Raw genomic sequence first — 25,327 nt, forward strand, 5'->3', positions numbered from 1 at the left:
GTAGAGTAGGGTTTGTAAGATGGATGGTTTCAGAGAAGAGCAAAAGGATTCCACCTAATCACTGGCTGCAGGAATGCAATGAAAAATGTAATTGCAATGAATCTTAGTGCTTGTGGGGAAGATTGGTATAACCTTCCAGCTAAGGGATACCTTAAGTCTGTCCCGCACCTTTTGAAGGAACAGACTCTCAGTAGTGAACCGGGAGGAGCATGACAGAGTTGCACCCTGGAATATGGGAGTTTAAGCCACCATTGAGACAGGGGGGGCGGAGGTGGCCACTCCTCAGTCTTTCTCTACTTCCTTTTCTCTCACTGCTCTTTCTCCTTCTCCCTCTCTCATTTCCTGTCACTCATACACACCCCACCTGGCCAAGACTCAGAAGATGGAACTTTTCATCCTTTCAATGGCCTCTATGTCTGCGGCCCTTGGATCAAACAGTCAGAGAGACCGGCTCACAGCTGTAGTTTTCCGGAGTTGCACACGCATTTGTAACTTCTGTCCACAGGGCCACAGCTTGACCTGCTAGCAGTCCCCTAAGCACACACTCGTGGCTGATCCATAGCAGCAAACTCCTCCCATTCATTTTTATACCCATTTCCCAGAGAGGAATGAGACCCTGTTTTCAAAAGGAGCTTAAATGACACCTCAAAAAAGTCAAACAGTTGGCAGACACTAAGCTCAGAATTTTCTTAGCTCTTTTGCAAGGGAATTAATTAACAACTTAACGCATCAGCAAGGAATCCTCAATATCTGTTAAGGCTTTAATCCTTGCTAAGATAATTACACCCCTGCTAATTAATTACCAGCAAAGGTTATAATTGGACAGATTTAGCCCTAATGATATTTACTAGTAATGTATACTGAATATCACCTGTTCAATGTGTCAGCAGAAACTAAGCCTGTCACTCTAACATTGTCAAGATGACAACAGGCGCATTCTAGTTTAACACCAGCAGGCATTCTATTTATGGGTTATCATTTTTAAAAGCCTTTTCACATCCTGTAGGGACAACTTTTACCAACACATGTGGCCCTCAAATAAATGTAATGGAATTGTATTTGTATTACCCCCACCTCTCTACAGCGTGATGCCGGTCCCTGGCTGTTTGTGTCCACTATTCTGTAGCGGTTGACAGCTCGAGGACCACAACCCAACCACGCTGCCACATGCACACTCAGTTTACAGCCACTAGATGGGGCTGAACAGCAATGAATTCATTTCAAGTTGGGAGATTTGATGGGGAATAATAATTTGATACTTTAAATATCCCTCTAAAGGAAGTCTCTGTTTACTAAATGTGGTGGAGGGGGGGGTCAAAGGTCAGGGTAAGCTTCAGAGCAGAGGGTTGTGAGTGGATGTTTACTGACGCTCTGCTTCAACCCGAGTCTTAACCAACACGCCAATATTCTGACAACACAGCTTGTAAAATGATAACACTTACTACTGTGTTTTTGTCACACCACTTGTAGCCAACAGTGCAGAGCAGGGTCATATTTCTTGCGGTTTGTGTGCTCCAGGCGTGCGGTGGTTGGGATGTGCAGATCACCCTTTCTTGTCATTTACACTGTTGGGTTTCTCATGCCCGAAGTGCTGCAGAAGGCAAAACAGGGCCGAAGTTAAAGGTGCAAGACATTACATCTGCTGTAGTGAGCGCACAGCAGATGCAGGAAGAAGGGCATTTGTACACAGTGTGAGCATAATGGCTTCACAGTGTTTATTTGCAACCCCGGTAGAGGAAAGCAACCACCTGAAGTTATTTAGGCCATCTAAATATGGCCAAAACACTTTGTGCAGTTGAAATTATAGGCTCTATCTGACTTGTTTAATTAGTGTAATCATATATTTATGATGTTTGGAGTATTTTATGCTTTATATAGTGTTATTATGCTTTAGAGAAATTGGAAACCAACAGACTTTTGACATAAAACATTGAAAAAGATGCAAAAAGCATAGCGCTTTGCCAGATGGTACGTTAAATCTCTGACGCTCAGTATTTCAGAACTGCAATCCACTTAGATAGAACCTTAAAATTTCAAGTGCACAATCTGCATTTTGATGCTGTCTCTGTAATCACATGTAAAGTGTTTATGACACCAACAATGGAGCACTTTGCATAGTGTATTTTCAAGAGTCATCACTATGTTGATACGGCCTCATTTTCTGCTACTGCATAGACCCCATGGTGTAAGTCTTGCCTTCTGCTGTGCTTTGGGGGTATCGGGTGGAAGGAGGGATGGATGATGGGATTGATGGAGGAAAAGGGTGATCCTGACTCAGAGCCTGTCCCCGGATGGTGGCCCTCAGAGCAATGCTTGGTTGTCTGCAGAATGTACCTTGAAGGATGTAAAATGTCTTTTTTCTCTTTTATCCTCTTTCTGTCTCTTTCTTTCTCTCTCTCTTTTTATTTGATCTCACCATTTCGCTCTTTCTCCCGCCAGATTGTATCAGGATAGACTGTAGCCTGAGTAAGTGGTCCTATCCATTTTTCTGACTAAAATGTATCTGTCTATATCATCTTGATTCTGTGCAGTGGCCCTTTTCTGATTCCTGCTGACCTCATGATGAGTGACACCTCTCTCAATACCCACGTCACTCTTCCATACGTTCTTACCTTTGAATCTGTTGGATTTCTTTTTCCCATTACACATCATTTTCTTCATCATTCGTGTTTTTCTTACCGCCTCATTTGTATGTTTCTCACCACCTCTTTTTCCAATACATAATCTTAGTCGCATTTTTCTTCTTTGCATGAGTTCCGTAACTTTGATTTCCCTTTTTCTGTCACACATTTAATTAATGTTTCACTTGCATAATTGACATGATTTTTCATCCTGCAATTCTCCTCGCTTGCCAACCACACTGAAATAATTTAATTTCCTCTCCCTTGCCTATTACCCATTCTATTCATTTTCCTGTCCACTTTCTCCAAAATATGCATTCAGAAAAGGGCAACTTGACACACCCCTGTTGGATGTTCCTATTTTCTATTATGCGGCGCTGAGTCTCGGCTCCACTCGGCTGCACACACAGGTGTTGCTTGTTTTCTATGTGGGACAAACTGTAGTTTTGGCCCCCAGAGAGCTAATTGCTTATCCACTGAGAGACAACACCACCTGGTGCGTGCTTGTTTTCGGAGCAAAATAATGTTTTCCTGCCCCATGCTGACAGAATGATAGCAAACTGTTATTTCTATCTTGGCCAGTGACAATTGAACAACTAGCCCACAGGTAAGTGCTGCCAGCCACGGTGACACAAATGGAGAAAACCTGATGTTTGGAATAATGTTTGTGTCTGTGTGTGCTCTTTAATTTCCATGTCTTTTGTGAGGGTGGGCAGATGTGGGTCTGACTTTGATTAACCGTCTAAGGTCACTGAACACACGCGTCCATGGCAATGTTTTTCAATGTCTTTTAATATTACAGTTATAATACAGCACAGAAATGTGGTATTACATATTGCTGGAATGGGCTGGCTCTCTGCTTCCACGTCCTTTTTATTGCGAGATCATACATCACTCACACGATGAAGTAGGAGACAGGGAAGCTGGCTTGTGACACTCGTCATCTGCCTGTCTGTGTGTAATTGGTGGACTTGTGCGTCCATCGTCCGTTTTGTGAACCTAAGACTTTGGTAAACTCGTTTCAAGCACCAAAACTATTTCCTCTATGACACATTTGGGCCTCATTGTTGAGAAAGCTGAGTTTGTTCTGAACATTTTGATATGAAACGCATAGGGATCAGTTACATGCAAATAGCTTACAAAGGAGAATTTAAGAAGATATGTAAAACTCGAGAACATGCCCTTAGACCTCAGAAGGTAAACTGAGGTAAAAAACTGAGGAAGTAACATCACAAAGCCATTTAGTTTCCTTTTTGTTTGCTTTTCTACCTTGAAAAATAGTGTGTTTAAATAGTGTTGCCACATATTTATTGAGTCATTGGTACATGTCATCAGTTTGCAGTCAGGTTTGGATTTGGCATTAAGTTAGAAACTGGTCATGTTAGCGTTATTGTGCAGTGGCGATGGTTGGTTGACGGTGGAATCAATGTTGTCAGTGGGAGCTGTTTCTGTAGAATCATACATATATGTCTTGGTGTGCGAACCACACTTGCTTGTGTTCTAAGCTTCTGCTGTATGCGTGTCACGTCTCTATACTTAAAATGCACTTGAACGCTGTTTATGTCAGACTTTATAAAGTGTAATCCAAAACTTCAAAAGCCTCCGCCAGGCATGGAAGTGATCTCAGTGTATGACGAATTACACTACTTATTATGTGTGGAGCCACTGGCATGACACACAGTCAAATAATGCTTACAGGATGTCATGTCCCGGGTTTGCCACTAGATGTCGTACAAGCACTGGGGATGTTGTGCAATCTCCCTGCAGCAGGGAGGAGATGGAGCTTTTTTATTATTATCTCACCACAGGGCTCTTAGTCATTTCTCTGGAACTGACTTAAATTCTACTTTATTGTAAATGATCTTCTATGTTGATTGAGGTCAGCACACATTTGTGTGTTGTGATGTGACAAACCTTGCAGTCAGAGAATGTCAGGAGGTCTTTGTAGTTGTTCACATACACCACGATAATAATGGAAAAACCGCTTTGGTCATTGATGGTCTTTTAATTCAGCTGCTGTGTTTAAATATTGATGCGGTATTCACTGCTTGAGCAATAATCTACCGCAGACTTGGAACAGTGGGTTTCAGCGGTTTTGCAAGGAATCTTTTATTTAACCTTTGTATTATTTGGTTGACTGAGCACCCTTGTGCGGCCGTGCCCTGCTTCATGGCCACTCAGTCACACACCACACTATATAAAGGATCCCAAAAATATGAGTTTATGTGAGTGTATAAAGGAGGGGGATAGACTGTGGGTGGGAGAGAGAGGGAGCAAACCAGGGTAGAACTACAGACAACAATTTATTCAATGCCATGACATCTCGCGGTCGATTCCTTCTCCAGAGACCGACAGTAACTAAAGACTTGAGCTTGAGTAAGAAAATCAGGGTACCAAAGTCTCTGCTTGCTGTTCCGTACAGATAGCCTTTCTTGCAGGGTAAGCGGCACTATTAATGTGGCACTAAATATATGTAAATAGATACTGTGATTGCACAAATACTGATAAGGCCAGTGACTGGTGGAATACAAATATTGAATACTGTATATCCCAGATCTCTACAATAGAGGACAAATCGAAATACAATTTCCTGAGCTACCAGGTTTGAGCAAAAATGGCTAACATAAATACTTGGGGACTATTGACACAATATATCAATAACAGACTAGCAGAAATTTCCATTTTGATCTCAGGAAATCCAACGTAAGTAATACAGTAATGCCACAGGATACTCAGAAAACCAAACCATGTCTCATAAACTGTTAGAAGTCCCTAGTTGTTCCAATTCAGCACAAACAGTGATTCCCCCCACCCCACGTAACTTTACTGTTCATTGTAAGAAGAAGTTGCAAATACAAACCCAGAGAACAAAATATAAGACTTATGTATCAGAAGAACAGGGAACATTAAATTTTGTTGCATTTTGGGACGCAGCAATTTCTACAGGATCTTAAGCGTACTGATTGCATTAACCTACTATTTGAGCTTTTATTTGTAGTGCTTTGTAGGGTTTAGGAAGTAACGGATCAGCCTTGTGTTGTTATTGCACTATATTGTGACCCTGCGCTCCCACCTTAATGCGACGTGAGCAGAGCTGTAGCCTTCAGCTCCAGTCAGGTCAGGGTGTCAGGCTGATGATATCTGTTTGGAAGGTGGCCTTTCAGCAGCCAGCAGCACCTTCTCTTAGCGCTAGATAAGATGAGATTTGGCATGACATATGGCCAGCATGCGGAGTGCTAGCACTCCGTCTGCTAATGTCATACCCTTTGGTCTATCCACCTGCATGTTCTTACTCCAGACCACACACTGTCTGTGTGTATAGCAAAAAAAATCAAACCAAAATCAGTTAGCAGTGCATCTTCTATGTGCTGACCACAGTGCATACTCAACATCCTTACTTTCTGTCTCATTAAAAGGGCACAGGACTTGGTAATGGATGGAAATTGGGAGGTTCCAACTAAGCCAGTATGGATGTAAATTTCAAAGATACTGGGCTGCACAGGATATTATTGGACAGCCATGCATTGGAAATATGGTACTAGGCCTTCAACAAGACTGGGGGAAAGTAGCAAATGTTAAAGGTTTTTTTTTTTTTTTTAACTAGATTTTTGTGAGTAAGTGGATATAAACTGCCATTAATGTTAGTGATTAGTCAGCTATTGGGTGACTGTTCAGCTAATTTGCTTTGATATTCATTCACTTATGTAATTAAATCAAACCTACTGGCTTTTGTGAGTATTAAAATCCCAGAGCAATTCACAGACAAGGGGGATGTCATTTTTTTTTTTAAATTACATTTTATTTATATTGTCAAATCATAAACGTTATCTTAGGACACTTTTCATATGGGCAGTTTTAGTCCACACTATAATTTTCAGAGACCCAACATACTGCCAAAAGCAAGCACTTGGCATAACGGTGGCGAGGAAAAAGTTCCTTTTAACAGGCAGAAAACTTGAATACAACCTTGCTCTAGGTGGGTGGCTATCTGCATAGACAGGTTGCAGGTTGGAGAGAGAAAAACAAAGAGAGAGAGACAGAGAGTGCGAGACAGAGTGAGTTTTTTTTACTTTTACAAAACACTTTATTTACATTGTTTAACACTTACAATTCAGTAAAAGCTTGTGTAAAAAATTAACTCGTCATTTCTGAGAGAGAGTAGAGAAAGAGATGCACAGCAACCACAATAATAATATTAGCAACTGTAATAATATGAATACTAATAATAATTATAGCAGTAGGTATAATAGAATAATATTAGTAGTGGCAATAATACCACTTATTATTATAATATAAATATAACTAATAAAAAAATAATAATAATAATAATAGCAGTGGATATAATAAAATGACATTATTAGTAGCAATACTAGCAATAAAGATAATAGAAATGTGACTAATGATAATGATAATAGCAGTGGGGGTCATGCAGGACCACGGCAGCAGCTGCAACCACGATCCAGGTGCCACCACTATCCATGTAAACCTGCGAGGCGAGAAAGCACAAGGGCTCCGGGGAACATGTCAATTAGTAACATGCATTAATGAGACATGAATGTATACAGATGGAGAGAGAAGCTAATTGTGTCATAGGAAGTACCCCGACAGATTAGGCCAATATAGCAGCATAACTAATGGCTGGTCCAAGGCAAACGTGAGCCAGCTCTAACTATACAGTATAAGCTTTATCAAAGACGAGAGTTTCAAGCTTTCTCTTAAGCAGCAGCTTCTACTAATACTGACTACCCATTTCTTTATGTTAACACTTATTACCACCTCTGGTAGAGTGCGTCCCTTTGTGAGGACTAGACATTTTGTTTCCAGGAAAGGTCTTTCATGGCACAGAGTAATTTGCATACAGGATAGAAATCTGTGGCAGAAGGATGTTTTGTATATGGACACATTGACCTGTGGTGTAAGAAAGTGAGCTGACCTTGCTAAAAAGTAAAGCCTGTGGTATCAAATTAATAGCAAGAGGCACACCAAGATAGGCAAACCAATTCATTTGGAAGCATGCACAAAATCCTATTGACTTTAGTAGTAACTAAATACCTCAATATATTTTTCCATTGAGCTCCATCTTATCCTATAATTGAGTAGTTTTCCAGATAAGTGAATTTAGGTCCACATTTTTAGCTTTTTATTTAGGCCAGCAAGGATAGAACACTGATTACTAATTGTACCAGGAGATGAGTACATTTATATCCAATTCTGCCACATTAATGTGAACGCCCACAAACACAGATGCACGCACACATGCATTCACAGATGCATGCATCATTTGACACATATTGTGGGCAGATTAGTCGTATATAAATAAATGTACGGCACCTTTCTGTCACTGAAGCTGTCACCCTCCTCAGTCTTAACTGCTTCCACCCAGGTTGTTAGGTGTCACACTCCTCCCCCATGTGTTTTGCACAGTCACGACTACTGAAACATGTGGCACAGTTCATGTAGCCCTGTAACTATTTTCACTCCAGATACAGTATGTGTGTTTCAGAGACTGCATGTAGCCATTTTATATTTGAATGGGTGGTTTGTTCGATCTAAATTGTATTGAAGTTTCTTACCGGCCACCCCTGCGTTTTCTCGCTCGTCTCCGAGCAGATGGCTCGCTTACGTTCTCAGTGAATCACAAATATTGAATTTGAATGAGTTTCCAATCGCTCACTTGAATCATGAGTCATCACATCCTATCTCAGACAAAGATGGATATGCAGTAGGTACTAGAAGTTGCCCTCTGCACGCACACCATCCTACAGTTTGTGAAGTTTGAGCATGTATCAGAGTACAGACTGTATAAAATGTATTTTGGAGATGCTTGGATTGGGATTTGATTTTTAAAGGCAATTTAATGCTCCAATGGAGGATGGACATTTTTATTTAATGTTCATTTTATCCTCCAAAACCTCAGGCCAAATTTGATGCAATCAGCCAATAAGAGTAGTATGTTATTAACATAATGCCTTAGATCTGTGCACCCACAGAGATGGGCACGTCACTTGATATAAATAGATTTATGTTAAAAGCAATCATCTAGTTTAGCGATAGACAACAGAAATTAATTTCACATTTCCCAATTTTAAATAATGAACAGTTGTCTGTGTGATATTAGTGCACTGTTAAGCACCAGTGAGAAAACATGCAGTATGTAAAAACATTGGATATGAGCACCCTTCCTGGCACACATAAATATCTCTACTATTGATGCAACTTCATTTAATTTCCACACATTTTATCATGTTTTGCTCTTTGCATGTTTTAATGGGAATGAACCAAATGCCTCTTAAAATGTTAAACAGAAATGACCTAATAAAGAAGTGCTTTGAAGCCTGTATGCACTTCAAAGGAATATGTAATCAGAACATTTTCCTAACTACAGCTGGAATGGAATGTGCATGGCTGAGTGTGTTTGTGTGGGCACACGTGATAAATTGAATATGTACTCTGGTAATGTTTACGTTGCAATTTACTATGACCGCTAGCTCTCTCACTCTTAATGTGCTGGTAGAAATGTCTATCAACTGAGGACAGTATCTGTCACATGGCTCAGGCCAGTTGCTTTGGAAGATAGCCAAGTTGTATTACAAATACAAGAATATGTAATTGGTAGATGTCACATTTATTGTTATCTACTCTGAAAAGAAAGTTTGAGGACTTAGTTAAAGGCCCCCATATATGTATAGTATGTGTGTATGTATGTGTGTGTGTGTGTGTGTGTGTGTGTGTGTGTGTGTGTGTGTGTGTGTGTGTGTGTGTGTGTGTGTGTGTGTGTGTATGTTAAAAAAACAGCATTGTTGTGACATCACAACTATACAGAAGTCCTGACGGCTCGTTTAAAGGCATAGTTTCTGAATATGTATGCATTAAAGGATGCAAGAAAATCTTTACAATATGAGACCCTTTTAGATTAGGGCTGTGTATGGGCAAAAATCTGGCAATACGATACGTATCACAATACGTGGGTCACGATTCAATATGTTGCAATATATTTCGAAACTGTGCGTAAGGCGATATATTGGGATTTTTTTAAAGTATAATTTTAGAAAAACTAATATTTAAAAAAAGACATGATGTTCATAAAAAGTCAAAGAAAATTACTTTAGGTAAACAATTGAGTACACAGAAAATCAAACTGCCAGTTTGGGATTGTGGTTTACAGGTTCTTAGTGAGTTAATGTTTATATGCTAAAGTAGACCAAAGTTCAGCCATAGCTACATTGTTAGCTTCTAGCAAAAAGTCAGGCACTGCTAGGCACTGTTAGGCAAGGACACCGGTGGTGTGTCTCAGCATAGCCATCTAGCGGTAGGGGGTTTAAACACAACATAAACGTGAACCACTGTCTTATATGAATATTTTTTTATATTTTTTAATAAAAAAGATATATATATATATATATATATATAAAATAATATATCTTTTTTTATAAAAAAAAATTGATATTCCTTTTTGAAAATAAATAGTAGTATTGCAATATAAAATATCGCGATATTCAAGTGTATCGATTTTTTTCTTACACCTCTATTTTAGACCTAAAACCCCTTTTGCTTTTGCTTTACTTGCTATAAAAATTTTTTGAAATATTATTTAAAATTTGATTTATCATTTAAAGTAAATAGCATGGCCCCAACTTATGTTTCTGATTTTGTTTCAGTGAGGCCCTATGTTTAAGGATGTATGCTAGGGTCATCATAAAAAAGCTCTACTCTCATTTCCAAAGTCTAGATTAGTAACTAAGTGTTGACTGAGCATTTACCGATGTGACACCGAAGCTGTTAGAATGACTAAAAACACAATTGCACACTTTTAAACTTTTTTAAACTAAAATTATAAACACATCTTTTTTAAACTGGCAGCTTATTGTTGTATTCATTTGAATATATATTTATTCATGTTTTTATCTTGTTATTTTCATTGTGTAATTTTCCCAACTGTTGTTATTGTTAGTATTATTATTAGTAGTACAATTAGTAATATCCTTATTAGTTGTAAAATACATGTCTTGATTAAGAAAAGAGATGCAGCTTACACTCATGTTTTTGTTGTTATTAAATGTCACTCAGAAGAGAGACGATCAGCCCAAACATGTCTCCCGTTGCATATAATTGCCCAAATAAGAGGATGGGACTCTGACAGGCGCTGACATATGTGTGGAAAGAGAATGAGAGAAAGAAAAGAAAGAAACCAGGGGAGCCAAGGGTTATAAGTAATACTGAGCGAATGAAGAAGGTCCAACAAGGATGGCACTGGGCCATGTGTTTATTTATTTATTTTCTATTTACTTCCTCCTCTCAACCTCCTGACTCCGCTCTCTGTGAACTTGAGACACCTGAGGCAATCTGCTCACTAGACCTAACCAGGTGAGCAGATTGCCTTCCTGCCCTTGTTGTATAATAAGAATTGTCCATGCCAGTGTTCCACTGTCTACTTGTACTCTGGCCACATTTTCCATTATTTTACTTGGAAAAGGTAGAAAAAGAAAGCTGCATTTTCTGTCTTTTCACCTGCGACCTGTTCACGTACTGGGAGCCAGACCAAAGTGGTCCACTGAACAACTTTTAGAGCATGTTGGATGTTGGTCAGGAGGGTGGCCGGCCTGTTTTGCGCAATGCCTTCTGGGACCTCAGGTAGATTGCAGCCTCTCCCTTTCAAGGATTCAACCAGGCTGCTAGGAAGTGTGTCGGGCTTTGAAGCTGATTGAACATAGTGGCCAGACAGTAGAAATTTCAACACTACTAGGCCATCACAGAATGTTTTCATTAAATTAAATCATTTAATCCCCGTTCAAGTTAGCGGCACGCTAAACCAGAAGCAGCCGGCTCAGCCAGTGGTCTCTAGAGCGCCTGCTCTATGGGCCGCACAGTGCTGATCATTTGGGTCATTTTTGGCTCCATGGTGGCTTCATGTGCCACTGAGCAACTCTCATAGGAATGAATAGGGCTCTGCCTAACACCCAAAACACACCGCAGGCACAAGCGTCACATACAGCAGCGTAGCGCAACTATTTTTATTTCGGAGCCCATGTTATCCAATCTGTCCGGCCACACCGGGTGCGTAGCGTCCGCAAATGCAGCCGGATATTTTTTTCCAAAATAAACAAATTTCAAAATAAAACAGCCAGGTTTATGTGTATGCCGTGCAGCAAAAAGCTGCAGGTTGTATTCAAACCAGTAGCTGAACTGTTAACTAGTATAATTAAATCCTAGTAATCTATTAAACAACCCTTAGTGATCTCCTCCTGGCCACAGTTAAATGTGGTGAAGAGTTTGCCAAAACTCCTTCGGGTTCTAGTTCTTCTGTATTCCTCCTGAGATTTGTCTTTAGACATATATTTATTTACACTCCCGTATCTAATATTCACGTCTTGTGACCTTTTGCCGGCTGTGATGTGACAATAACCACACAGTATTCGTAAAAAAAAGGGTTGGTCCGATTAGTCTTAAAGTTCTACTGAGACATCACAGTCCCACTAAGTCTAGTCTAGAAATTGGCAAATGTGATTCAAGAACATATTGTAGATCTTAGGTGTTTTAGTGCTGCAGATTCTAAGCTTTTCATGAAGGCTTAAACATTTTTTCGTAGTACAAGAAGAACAACAATCTGCTTTTGCACAGAAATATAACACTTTAATAGAAGGTAGCACAAACGTACTCTGTTTCTTTTGTAGTAAATTAGCAAATGAGCTCAATAAAGGCAAGGTGCAGGGGGAGCTTGCAGTCACTATTCAAACAAATAAAATTACAAAGTTTTGTGTTCTGCATAAATGCTTGAGCGCAGAAGTGCAAACGATCCTTCTACTCGATCAATAGAAAAAGAGATTTCCCATGTTCACATAGGGTGCAAGCTCCCTTTACATCTATTTTTCACAGAATTTTGCCAGGGCACAAAACACCAATGTTGTCAGAATTGATCATACAGCATGACTGCATGGAGGACAGGACCTTTGTGTTGAATTTGAATGTGGCTACCTCGCCAGCATAGCCTCAGTCCATGATCATTCTGCCTCCGTTCGGCGCTACGTGGCACAGGCGACAGGTTAGATGTGGACTCATTACAGAGACTCTAATGAGAGAACCGGCAGCAGCCTGGAGCTGTCGAAACCCATACTGCCTTGCAGGACTGATGGCTATCCCATGGGACCATACCCTCCTGCCACAGCATGCTTGAAAAATGCAGTTCAAGTCATAAATCAGCATCCCCCCGGGAGCTTTTTCTAAAGAGTGAGGGAGAGGGATGTGAGGAGGGGAAAAAAACAAAAGGACGTAAGAAACTGATAAGAATGGTGGGACGCGAGCATTAAAATGGAAAGCAAGGAGGGAGGATGCAGATGGCAGTAGGAAAGGGAAGAAGGGAGTCGCCTGTGTTTGAAGGTCCGAAGGGAGCTCTAAAATCCTGGAGAGGACAGGTAAAATGTGTGATTCATTTCCCGCTTCAGGGAATCAATCTGCTGTCCTCTCAACATCTTACCAATTCAAATACGTCTTCCTGCGGTGGCCATCTGTAATTGTAGAAGCTACCGATGGAGGCTATCTTGTCATGGATGCTGAAGCGCCAGCACTCCTGCACGGGGGCGTGAACATTGGGGAAGTGTGTGGCCCCTGATAGCAAGCAGTGAATACAAATCTGTGCGCGCGAGTGATCACCACCCACACATTTTGCTTCAGAGAAAGGAAAGTAGACATGTGTGAGTGCACACACACAAGCACAGGCTGCCTTATCTCTGTAATTGGCACGGGGGGGTCAGAGCGGCAGGCGTAGATAATCGTGGCTGGGGGTTATAATCTGTTCGCCGCTCCCCTGCCACCTTATTTTTCCTCTCTCGTCGACCCCTCCCTCACCATCATAACACACACACATACACAATGGTGTACTCTTACACAAACTCGATCACCTCCCGTCTTTTTTTGGTCCCCGTTTGTGATGCTGCACCATGTGGGAAATGTTTGGGATGTGGCCACAGGGGGGCTTGTTTGCTGTCGTGTCAGCATGAGATGGTGTCCTCAACTAACTGCCAGACCCCCCCACATACCACTCCCCAATCCTTCCCATGCACCCTCACAAATACATCCCTCTACCCTCCTCCATGAAATGCATCTGTTCTCAGAGGTACAACACATACAGTGGAAGTAGGAGAGCTACTTCACAGCAGGGCAGAACTAGATTATATATAGATTAAAGGTTGGGAAAGGTATGTTTGAATGGGGGAACTTCGGAGCGTTCAGGAAAGAGAGAACAGGAAAGATGGTCAGGAGCAACAATGAAATGAGGAGTGTGAAGAAGGAAAAGAGCGACTGATGGAGGGTCTTGATGTAAATTTGTCCCTGCATTTCTATCAGCGTTATCTGCTCATATCTTTCACTTCCACCACAGCATCATTGCTGTTTGCACATGACTGCCATTTAGATGACACGCATGCAGACACACCCGTGCGCACACACACACACACACATACAACACACACACCCACACACACACACAGCTTTTCGTTAGATCTGCAACGATGTGCCTGTGCTCTTTTTGAGATAGAAAATGCCATTATCGTCAAGAGGTCTTATCCTGATTACTCTGAAGAGCAAACTAAATCCTGTCTCTGAACTTATGCAGCCTTATGTAACCATTGCTGCTATCTGCCTTTGCTTTTACATAAAAAGAACAATTCCACATGGGTCACTCCATCGAAGAACACTTAGCCTTCTCATAAACCACATTCCACAGTAGAAAAGTAATTTCTACATCCATTCTCCCATATGGTTTGTGTGTGTGTGTAATAACCATTTGGTAAATAATGCTGCCATACTAACTGCAGTGAGTGACTGAGGCAGAAAAGCAAACAATGATATAAAAACTCCATTCAAACACACACACACACATACTGTATAATGTATATAGTATTGTCCTTTGTGGTTTCGCCAATACATGCTTTTCAATTCAGCCATTGCTCAACTAAATTTTTAACAAGACACTTCTGAATCTGAAAGTCAATAAGGCAGTTAACACAGTTACTGGTCAAGATGAATAAAATGGCCCCTGGGTTTCTGAAAAAGTTAATATTGCATAGTCCTACCTCTGTAAATACAATGTTAGCCACATATATAAGAAACAGGTGTCTGGATTGTGGGGAGCAGTGGATTTAAGCAAATCTATTAGGACCTCATTCCATTAGAAAATGTGTAATATTTAAAATGAGTGAATAATGTATGAATAATAATACAAAAAACTTGATTGTACTGTGCTTTGTATCATCATACGTTGAAAACTGCCACATGTAAACTGCATTTGCCAAAAGGCCATTCCATAATATAATCATTTTATGTGCATTTCCATCATTTTAAATATGCCCTTGTTTACTTTACTTACTTGCCCTTTACTTGTCCTAATGTGTTTTTGCTTTTGCGCGCAAAGAATTATTTCAGTAGATTTATTTAGGCAAAATCAATATCAAATTTATATGCATGAGAAATTGTTTATTAGGGTTATTGATTCCCCAAATGAGAAATATGTTGTGCCTTGAACAGTCTCTCTGTCTGCCTGTGCACACCATGGCTTGTACTAATGTTTACTTTTCTTTTTAAATTCACGAATGTTTTGAACCAAGACTTCACCAAGTAAGCACATAAATCACAATCACATAAAGACATTCCAGTGTGATATCAAATTTCACATAACAATACTTTTTCTTTTTTTTCTTCTTCTCAAAGGCCTGTCCTTCATTTCTACTAAGAAAGCAACCTGTTCAACTCATGAAATTAAGCTGTCAAATTCTTCTGAAAAATGTCAAGCCTGCTGAGAAAGACTGTATTATGACAGATTGAACCTTTAAAGTATACAGTTTGTCAAGGAGGCTCCTTTATGATGTCTTATATGAACACCTTATCGGCTGACACCTTCTGCAGCCTTTCAGAACAAGCTTTGTTTTAAAACAGAAATAGAGACCAAAAAAACACTGTGAGGAAATGAAGCGCAGGCATTGCAGTAGTGTTTCCACAAGAAAACTGTAGTTTAGTGAAGAAATCCAGAGAATGACAGGTTGTTGACTGAGAGAAGTATACTCTGAGGTTTACAAGGCTCCATCAAATCCAAAAGGCTTGTGTCCAACAAGTGCAGTGATCAAAATTGTTATTTACGTATACCTTTCAAACCCAGAAATGCAGATCATTTTACAGACACATTATCCAGATGTTGATTTTGCCGTTTTCTACAACTGGTTAATGTACTGATGGATTCGCTATGCCTATTCATTAATGGCAGCTGCATGTCGTTTATCATCCGGAAATCCGAAAGTACTCAAATTGTTTGTATTAGCAGCAGCACAAACAGTTGTTAACACAGAGCAGCATTATCATCACCATCAGTGGTGACAGACTGAGAAAGTGGAGGTATACTCATCAACAACAAGTTTGTCCACATGCCAGCCATATAGAGAGACACAAAGGAGCTTTATCACAACTGTACTCAATGTTAATTCAAATCGGTAAAATTTTAGTTCACTTTTGAGACCCATCATGCATCGATCAAAACAAGAGGTTTTTAGTTGAGCATGCAGACAAATATCATATTATCTCAAGCTGTCCCTGCTCCCAACTCATCAAATACAGCAGCTTGGTCATTGACCCTTGAGCGTCAGTTTCGCATGTGCCTCTAACGGCCAAAGTAATTATGACTAAAGTGGTCTCCCATTGGCAGACCTACTGTACCTCCACAGCGCTGCAGAGGAAGGTCTGGCTAGTCCACACAGCATTCCAGGATGGGAGAAAAACGTGCTCTAGTTTAAATTTTTTATTTATTTCTTTAAACCAATCACAATCGTCTTGGGCGGCGCTAAGCGGTAGTAGAAGTAGTTTTAGTCGTGCAACAGAAAACTCAGATTGGACAAATAGTCTAGCTAGCTGTCTGGTTTTACCCTGCAGAGATCTGAGGAGCAGTTAACTGTAGTCCTCAGAAATCCACCGGAGATTAGAACGCCAACACAAAGAAAGAGGAAGGTGACGGACATCTGGCCTAAAATGAAGGACATCCGGCGCAATTTCCGGCGGCACCTGACCAATCCCGGAAGTGAAACGTCGTTGATATAGATTATGACTAAAGTAAAGGAGGAAGTCAGGTGACATAGTATGAAGAGCGACAAAGTCCATGTAAGGACAAGGTCCTGGTGGATAGATGGAGCCAAGAGATCACTGTTTTTAACACGTGTGAAACCAAAAGTAAACATTATTACTTATTTTAACTTACATACGTAACTTGACTTATGCAACGTAGTTAACTTACAATCGTAACTTAATTCACGTAGCATATTTGCATATTTGCACCCAAACCCTAATCTTTGCCTCAACCTAACCCAGTAGTTTAGTTTGAGTTCACAAAGTTAACAACGTGTTGAAGTCTGTTGGACTCCGCTGCATGTTGAAAAATAACGCTGAAGGGGTTGGCCGTGTGTTATCAATTGCCTCCAAGGGGTCCTTACCAGGCGCCCGCATGTGACAAGTTGGGAGTGAGAATGTGTTGTTTATCTGGCTTGTTTAACAAATTATATTACCTTCTGCATAAGATATTATAATTAAATGTGAAATTTGTCAGATGTTATCATATGTGTGCGCCATAAAGCTGGCAGGAGATTATACTGCATGAAAAATGTAATTTAGCTCACCATCAGTAACCCACAGCTTTAATAGTAGAGATTCCATTATCTCGCCTGCATCCATGCAGAATGTAAAAAGAAGGGTCTAAAATGATTCCTCTTGCCTGCTGCTTTGGTGTGTTAGAGGATGGAAAGACTATTAGTAAGTATTGCACCATTACAAAAAAACATTATTCGAGTACACTATATTCACTTTCAGTTATTAATATTCCTATAATGACTGAGAAGGGAAGTGATTGGAATGAATTGGGACAGTGATTCCAGCCAGTCACCGACAAGATGTTTGGGGGAGGGGGTGGGGGTTAGTGACAGTTAGTCAGTTAGTCATGACAGTTACGGAAACATGGGGGGAGGTGCAAGCTTGCTATGTTGTGTATAGTATTTACTTTGAACGTCAACAGAAGTGACGTCATGCAGTAACTCACAGTGCGCCTTTAATTTTCAGCTTCAATATGATACTTTCATAAAGTGTTTATACATTGTGGATTTATCCAACCTTTTTTCCCCTCATTTTATATTTTGGTATAAATATGATAAATAATATCCTTTGCTGCAGTTTGTATTGGGAATCTGATAAATACTACAAGGACACTGGATTTTTTTTTCTCCCTATTTCATAAAGGATATGAAGCACACGGTGTCCTCAATCTCGCATTAACATTTCTAATGAACGTGTTTAGCATTTTCAGCGTGGTGGCAGACAGGGCTTTGGTGTCCCAGAGTTGTGGCCCCGCCGTCCAGACACCAGTCGGCTGGAGTAATCAAGTGTGAAGGTTGTGAGGAACAAACCATTAACCTCCCAAACACGGGCCGTCATCACTGTCTGCAGAGGACAGAGTGGGGTGTGCGCGTGTGTGCGTGTGAATGGGAGCAAGTGCCATGGCGAGTGAGTAGTAGTATAGGATTGTGTGTGTCCTTTTATTGCTGTCTGATGGAGTAGATTGGAAGTGTGTCTGATGGGAAGTGTGTGAGTGCACGGTGCTTGTCTGCAGCTGGGACTGTCATCAGTTGGACGAGAGGATTGTGTGAGTGTGTGTTTGTGTGTTTGTGTACATGTGAGTGTGTAGCGATGGTGCTTGCAGCAAGTTTGAGGCCTGGACTTGACTTGGTAAATAGTCATTGGCTCGTGTGTGTGTGTGTACTTTCAGACTTCCACATATATACTCTGCCGTTTGTATCTTTGTTTTCTGATTTGTGGTCAAAGCATGCCATGCATCCGGCACTGTATGATCTCTCAGCACACACACTATTCCCATATGGCGGTACAGTGTGGCTGTGCTTGCCATGCCCAGGCCTGTGACCGCCTGTTTGACATGCCACTGTGTCGGCTGGTGTGATGCCATGCTGAACCATCCCATCTGCTCCAGGCCGAGCTGGCACAAGGGACAACTCATTGGAGGCAGGCATGAGGAAAAGGGCATTGGACCTGGAGTTTGAGTAGGCATGGCATCCAAAATTCCCCTGAACTACTGCCCTCAAAAAGGTCCAGAGCATAAACAAGGGTGTGATGGATTTTGACGGTGTGCTTTTTATTTATTTTTTACTTTCAGTAGAGACTCAGTGAGTAAATGCACTTATGAAAAGTGTATAAGCTGTCCACCTTACTAGCTGCAGAATGGTTCACTTGCAGTTGAAGGCTGGTGAAAGCCTTAATAAAAGTAGTAGAACTAGTAACTATTTTTTTTGGGTCATGGACAAATAAGTCAAAGTAATTTTCGAGTCTAAAAAAATCAAAACAAAATGCAAACTGTGGATGGGCGTTAAAATATAACCCTATTCAAGTACGCAGTTTTACACAGCAGTACATGGGTTTGGCGATCCATCGCCATCTGAATGTCATAGTTTACTCACCTATTTATTTCTCATTACATCATGACATAGAGGTGTATTTTTTGTAGGTGGAATGCTGTAGGATTAAGGTTGTGTTTGATAATTTGTGTGTGGGTTCTGAGAGTGGGACTGCAAGTGTGCATGGTTAAGATGCAGACCAAATTTGGTGCCAATGTTAAAATGCATACTATTGTATTCTCTGAGAGGACACAAATATCATATTTGCTTTTGTGGTCAACTAAATTTGCATTCTGTACAATATTTTGTGTAATTGAGGGAAGTTAGAGGCACACACAGTTCATAATCAAATGAAAGTGTAGTGTAAGAGTTAAGGTCAGTTAAGCTATGGTGCTGGGTAGGGACGTACCGATACTGATGCCAGTATAGGGTATCGGTCCGATGCCGTGTGCATGTACTCGTACTTGTAGTCATAAAATTACTCCGATACTACCACACCCGATACCACCTCATAGCAATGTGACGATCACTTCTCCGTCAAGCAGGTATAGGCGACGGAATAGCAGCACTGCCAGCCGTTCGGAAGTTTTTGGCTGTAAAAAAATAACTGGGCTCTTGCCCAATGCACGATTGGACTTGACGACCAGCCATTGTCAGCCGTCAATAATACTGGGTCTTCTCAGTGTACTGGAGCCGAGAGATTCCCAGCCGTCGCCACATCACAGAAACCGTGTTTCCAAAGCTGCTTTGTGAAAAAGCACATCAGCAGCCTGTTGCCCGTAAACTTCACCACTGATATTTGGAGTAGCGGTGTTAGCCCAATGTCTCTCATCATCTTAACGGGCAGAAACAGGAAGAAACCAATATTTCAATCTGCTCTGTCTGCATGCAGTTTCTACAGCGATGTTTTTAACCACTGCACTACTCTACGAATACCAAATTTTCTTTTTCTTTTTTTCACAAACAGGCTAAAATGAAAGTTTGGTGTGTAGTGTGTTTTAACTGTTATAGTTTGCCACACATCTTTAAATTTGTAGTAAATCTTGTGAATTTAGCTGCTGGCACAAACGAGCTATCCTCTCCGCTGGATCGGTAAAGCCACATGGGTACTTAATATGCACGTGAATGACGTTATTGGACTTTGCGTTCTTCATTCTTTCTAAACTTCACTCAGTATTTTATTATCAGGAATTATATGATTTAGTTTATTGACACTAGCCTGGGAAAATGTCCAGGCACTGAGGCATGGGACTTTGAAAATACTGCTTTGTTCTAATTGACAACAATATCAGAGAAGGCCAAAATCAAACACCCTCGGACCCCAGAGGGATTATTAAGTACTTGTATCGGTACTCTGTATCAGCAAGTACCCAAATTGGTCTTACGGTTTTGTTAATTTGGGTGGGAGGAGAGCATTCCGTCGTTTCAACTAAAGACGCAACACCCTGTGAGGTTCTGTTAAATAAAATCAATAGCTGATCAGTCAGGTTAAGAGGACATGCAGTTCAGGAAAGTTGTTGAAAAGCAGAGATACAGTAACCTGAGACAGATCTGTGTGTGTGTGTGTGTGTGTGTGTGTGTGTGTGTGTGTGTGTGTGTGTGTGTGTGTGTGTGTGTGTGTGTGTGTGTGTGTGTGTGTGTGTGTGTGTGTGTGTGTGTGTGTGTGCGCGCGGACAGTAGCTTGCGGTGCAGCGGAGTCCTTTGAGGGTGAAGTGAATGTGTTGGAGGAGCAAAGTATTGTTAGAGAGACAGAAAGGGAGAAAGTGTGTGTGAGAGTGAGAGAGGGGGGTGGGGACGTTCCTCTTCATTACCGACACTAAGGAGCCATGCCAGCAGCACAGATGGCAGAGGAGAGAGGGGACATGCGGTTGGCACATAAACTGCAACACGCACTTGCACACCACATACATTCACACACTCGAACCAACATAAAAAATATGTAAATCCAAAGAATTAGTCCTCAAAGCTCAATATGCTCTTTTAACAAATGTGATATACAATTCAGGTATAACAAACGCACATAGATATTGTCCTCAGGGTCACCTGCCCACACACACACACACACACACACACACACACACAAGTGCATGCCAGTCTCGGGAAAGCAGCTGTGCTGACACTGCATTTCCTCCTATCTTTTGGCTGTATCACTCTCTCTCTGCACAAACACACACACACTGCCCTCCCATTGTGCTCCCTTTCTCCCTCTCACCAGCACCACCGATGCTATAACCTAAGACCTAAATTAACATTTTAACAGCACATCTTTGAAAACGGGCTCTCTTTTTCCTTGAGTCTCTTTATCTGTTGTTCACACACACACACACACACACACACACACACACACACTCAGACCCCCAGTGGTCCAATTAGGAGCACTGGTCTGTTTGCACGGCAGGAAAGAAGGGCAGCATGTCGGTGTGTGGGAGATGTTTCTATTGTGCACAGCATGTACTGCTCTCCTCTGCAAGGTTGAACGGAAGAGCAAGCTCTCACACTTTCTCTGTCTCTCTCTCTCTCACTCACACACACACACACACACACAGACCTCCCACAAATGTTGGAAGCGAGAATGCCATGTAGTCTCAGTTCATAGCCTACAGTACCTGCAGTACACCTAAGAAACGCCTCCCCACTCTTATACTTTAGCTGAAGTCCCTTTGTTACATAAAAACCCATCTTTTAACACCAGCTGTGTGTGTGTTTTTTTTTTTATTTAATCTATACACATCATTCACCATGGATAATAAGCTGAAAACACACAGTACATTCAATAACTTTGAAAGCAATCAAAAAACACTGATTAAAGCCTTAATGATTACTGGAAGGACCTATTGCATCCGCTGTCTTTTGGGTTTTAAATTCAAGTATGTTTGGTCTGTGCATGCTTCTGTTTGAGACAGTACAGACACATTTTCAATTAATTTCTTCTTTGACACATGCTTAGCTGGTACAGAGTCACATAGGTAGAAAATAACACATGAAATGAATAAATAAATTACCTTTCGTAAAATATGATATGCTTATCAATAAAGCCAAGACATTAGTTTTTTTTTCCACATCTGTATAATGCTTTGCTGTTTTTAGAAAGATTTTTCAAATGTGTTTTTTATGCCAATTTAATTCTGACAATAATCATCTAGTTTTTAAGAAAATGATCATGCATCACATACTAGGTGATGGCCCAATCCTGATTCCTGTGACATTTTCAAATTGCGTGATAAACATATTATTATCATTAAATTGCAGTCATTCAATACATATAATAACATTCCTGCAGGATATTTCCTGTGGTTTTAGTTTTAAAAAACACATATTCTCTCTTTATTTAAAGAGCATATATTTAATGCACCTGCTCAAGTATGTGCAATAGTCTGTGCGAGTGTACAGTACAGTGTGTTAATGTACAATGTGCTTCCCCAGATGGGTGCACAACAGGGGGCTGCCTGAGGTCTATCACCTGGTAGTAAAATGCTAATCTTGAACATAAAGAAGTCCTACACTCACACTACACATGCACCTATATTCCCACATCTGTCTGCCTGGCTAAGCAGGAATTTTATGGAGACATCTTTTTCTATCCCCCTCTTTTCCATATTAATTCACAAAAAAAAGCCAGACATTGCAGTTCCCCCTGGTCAGCATTTGGTCTCTCTTGGTCAGATTTCTATCCTCCTCAGCTGTTTTGCATAAAAAAATCCATTTCAATCATCTGGTATCCACCTTCATCCCTACGTTTTCTGTTATCTCTTTCTTTCTCACCCCTCCTCAGTCTTTCTCTCGCCCCCTTTTTTTCTAACAGTCAGTATCAGCAGCCCCACTCTTTCCTCAGAGTGGGGCTGCTGAGCTGAGAATAAAACACTGTACCAAGGAGCCATTTTAATTGGACTGCAGTCCACTGTTATATGTACATTTTCTTTTCTTTTTTTTAATGTGTGCTAGCGAGTGCGACTGCATGAATGTGTGTGGCATCGCGGAAAATCTCGACCTCCCGAGTGCTAGCTTCTCATATTTATGTTCTCTCCCAGGGAATTTAAATCACAGAGCTTGAACTGGCATTTCGCTACTGTATCCCATACTTGAGGATGGCAGGATCTGTCAAACCTCATAAAAGAGAATATGATGCTGTTGTAGAAGTGGATCTACTGTTATGGAAATTTGACTAACACAGTAGCCCGGGTCCCGCTATTCAGTTGAGTCATTTGCATATTCAGGGCACAGCATTGTTCTATAAGTTCAACACAATTATCTGTTCTGTGAAGGCTGATTGGAGACTTCCCAATGTTACCGTAATGTTTTAATTAACAGAAGTGCATTGCTACCTTTGATCCAAATCCTAATTCCCATAGCATTTGAACATACAGTAGGTTTTTCTCAACAGCTCAGTCTGGGCACCAGTGGGACTGAGTTAATTGGGCTATGAACTGTCTCATTAGGTCATCATCACATTCTACCCCTCCTAGCAAAAAGTTGACTTGCTGACACACCCTGCTGTCACCCATGACCCTCAACACTCTAGCTACATATGCTTGAGCGACCCTGACAATTGTTTGCCCCCAAGTATGGCTGCATGACTCATGGCTGCTTGTGTTGTCGTTTACTGTCGCACCAGCAGCAGACTCACCAGGGACTGCATGTGGCCCTATCATGCCGTGGCGCTGTTGTTTTGGCCGCTACATTGGCTAGCAGTGATCGCTCCTCTTTGGCCATTTTCGAGCCCTCTGGCCCACTCGTTAGCTTAATAACCATGTCGGGAAAGCTCGCTGGTACGATTGATGGATGATTTGGAACGACAATGGGGATGTTAGCTGGACCACCCATTGGTCTGATTTCATGTAGAATGCAACTGAAACAAAATGAAACTTGCCTCATAGTATAGGATAGTGTTTTTCCTTGGCATCGTATTCAGTTTGTCAGATGGTCCTTCTATTTTAAGCATCTCTGGCTTCTGGGAGGTCACATATTTCCATCAGTGGAGGCAATCTTTGTCTCTGCTACTTTCAGAGGAAAGGAAAACATTCATCATCTATCGTTTCCTGATTTTCATCATGGAAAGGTTGTCATCATTGACTGATGAGCAGCTTCAGACTCTGAAGTTGTTTTGATTGGGGTTTAGACATAATGATTGTACAACTGTGTTTGAGTACTCACTGCTGCAACTGAAACCACACACCCTGAATAGAGACTGATGACAACAACCTGCAGCCATTGGCTGACGGCTCGTGTTCCATTGATCCAGTTGCATTAATCAAGGTTGTTTACAGAGAGAACACAGCAACCAATGATGGATGACTACTCGAAATTATGCAGAACTCCGTAAACATCACACCTCTCTTTTATGGTGTGTTGACACAGGCAATGAAGATAATCCACAATCCTGGCTACTTTTACACTTAGTTAAAGAAATGTCCCTGACACCTCTTCAGCTCCCATGTGACACATTAAGAAAGTGCAAGGAAAAGTGACAGAAAGAGGACGGGAACAAAGAGATAAAGAGAGGATGCTTCTGTTTGTGTGATTGCAGCCCTTTGCCCTGCTGATCTCCGAGACAAAGTGAGAGGGCACAAGTGGCAGGATGAGAATTTTGAGCATTTTAATAATTGCCAGCTCTTTAATTAATGAGCCCTGCTTCCCCCTTATGTTTTTTCTGGCAATGACTACTTCTCTCTGCCAGTGGCTGAATTAAAGACTTAGCAGCTTATTTAACCCAGGACCGCTAGCTTTTAGCTTTCTTGTTTGCAGTGATACCTGGGCAATAAAGGTATCTTTGTATCAGCCTTAACTTCTCTGCTGCTAACTTTCATCCACTCTTTGCCAACAATGTTGCAGTCTTTTCCTTTATATTTACTTCACACACAAAGGTCTCTCTATCCAATTTCATGTGGCTGAAGACAAAAAAGCCCATGAAAACAACAATATAATAAAAAAGTAGAGTAAATGGGAAAACAATTCTCCAGTGGGCCATGTGTCTGTTCTTGCCAAGTGTGGCCATCAATTGATGGGACCGTTTTTCATCTAGACTACATAATTTCACACACAACTGGGAAGGGGACAATCATATTTCGCCAGACTGTACTATATCATCCAGTCTAGCACCTGGTAAAATACGGTCCAGCCAGCCCACCAGTCACAAAAGAGCCACTGTCCCCAGACGTAGAGCTGGACTTCTAATATTAGATCTGTGATAAACAAATCATCAGTCTTAAAGGAACACGCCGACTTATTGTGAATTTAGCTTATTCACCGTAACCCCCAGAGTTAGACAAGTCGATACATACA

The 25,327-nt window shown here is 41.0% G+C and overlaps 1 protein-coding gene across 2 annotated transcripts in view; it reads left to right on the top strand.

Annotated features, from left to right (window-relative positions):
• The window catches only part of nrxn2b (neurexin 2b), a 760,536-nt gene that overhangs the window by 366,805 nt on the left and 368,404 nt on the right, over positions 1-25,327 (top strand). Inside the window, exon 11 of one of the 2 annotated variants that reach the window (XM_028564156.1) lies at positions 2,440-2,466. The exons of the other annotated variant lie outside the window; for it this stretch is intronic. Within the exon in view, the coding sequence (XP_028419957.1) occupies positions 2,440-2,466 (27 nt within the window). The remainder of the gene's footprint in view (positions 1-2,439; positions 2,467-25,327) is intronic. 2 annotated transcript variants of the gene reach the window in all.

This window comes from Perca flavescens, chromosome 19, assembly GCF_004354835.1.
Source record: "Perca flavescens isolate YP-PL-M2 chromosome 19, PFLA_1.0, whole genome shotgun sequence".
In the NCBI taxonomy this organism is placed as follows: domain Eukaryota; kingdom Metazoa; phylum Chordata; class Actinopteri; order Perciformes; family Percidae; genus Perca; species Perca flavescens.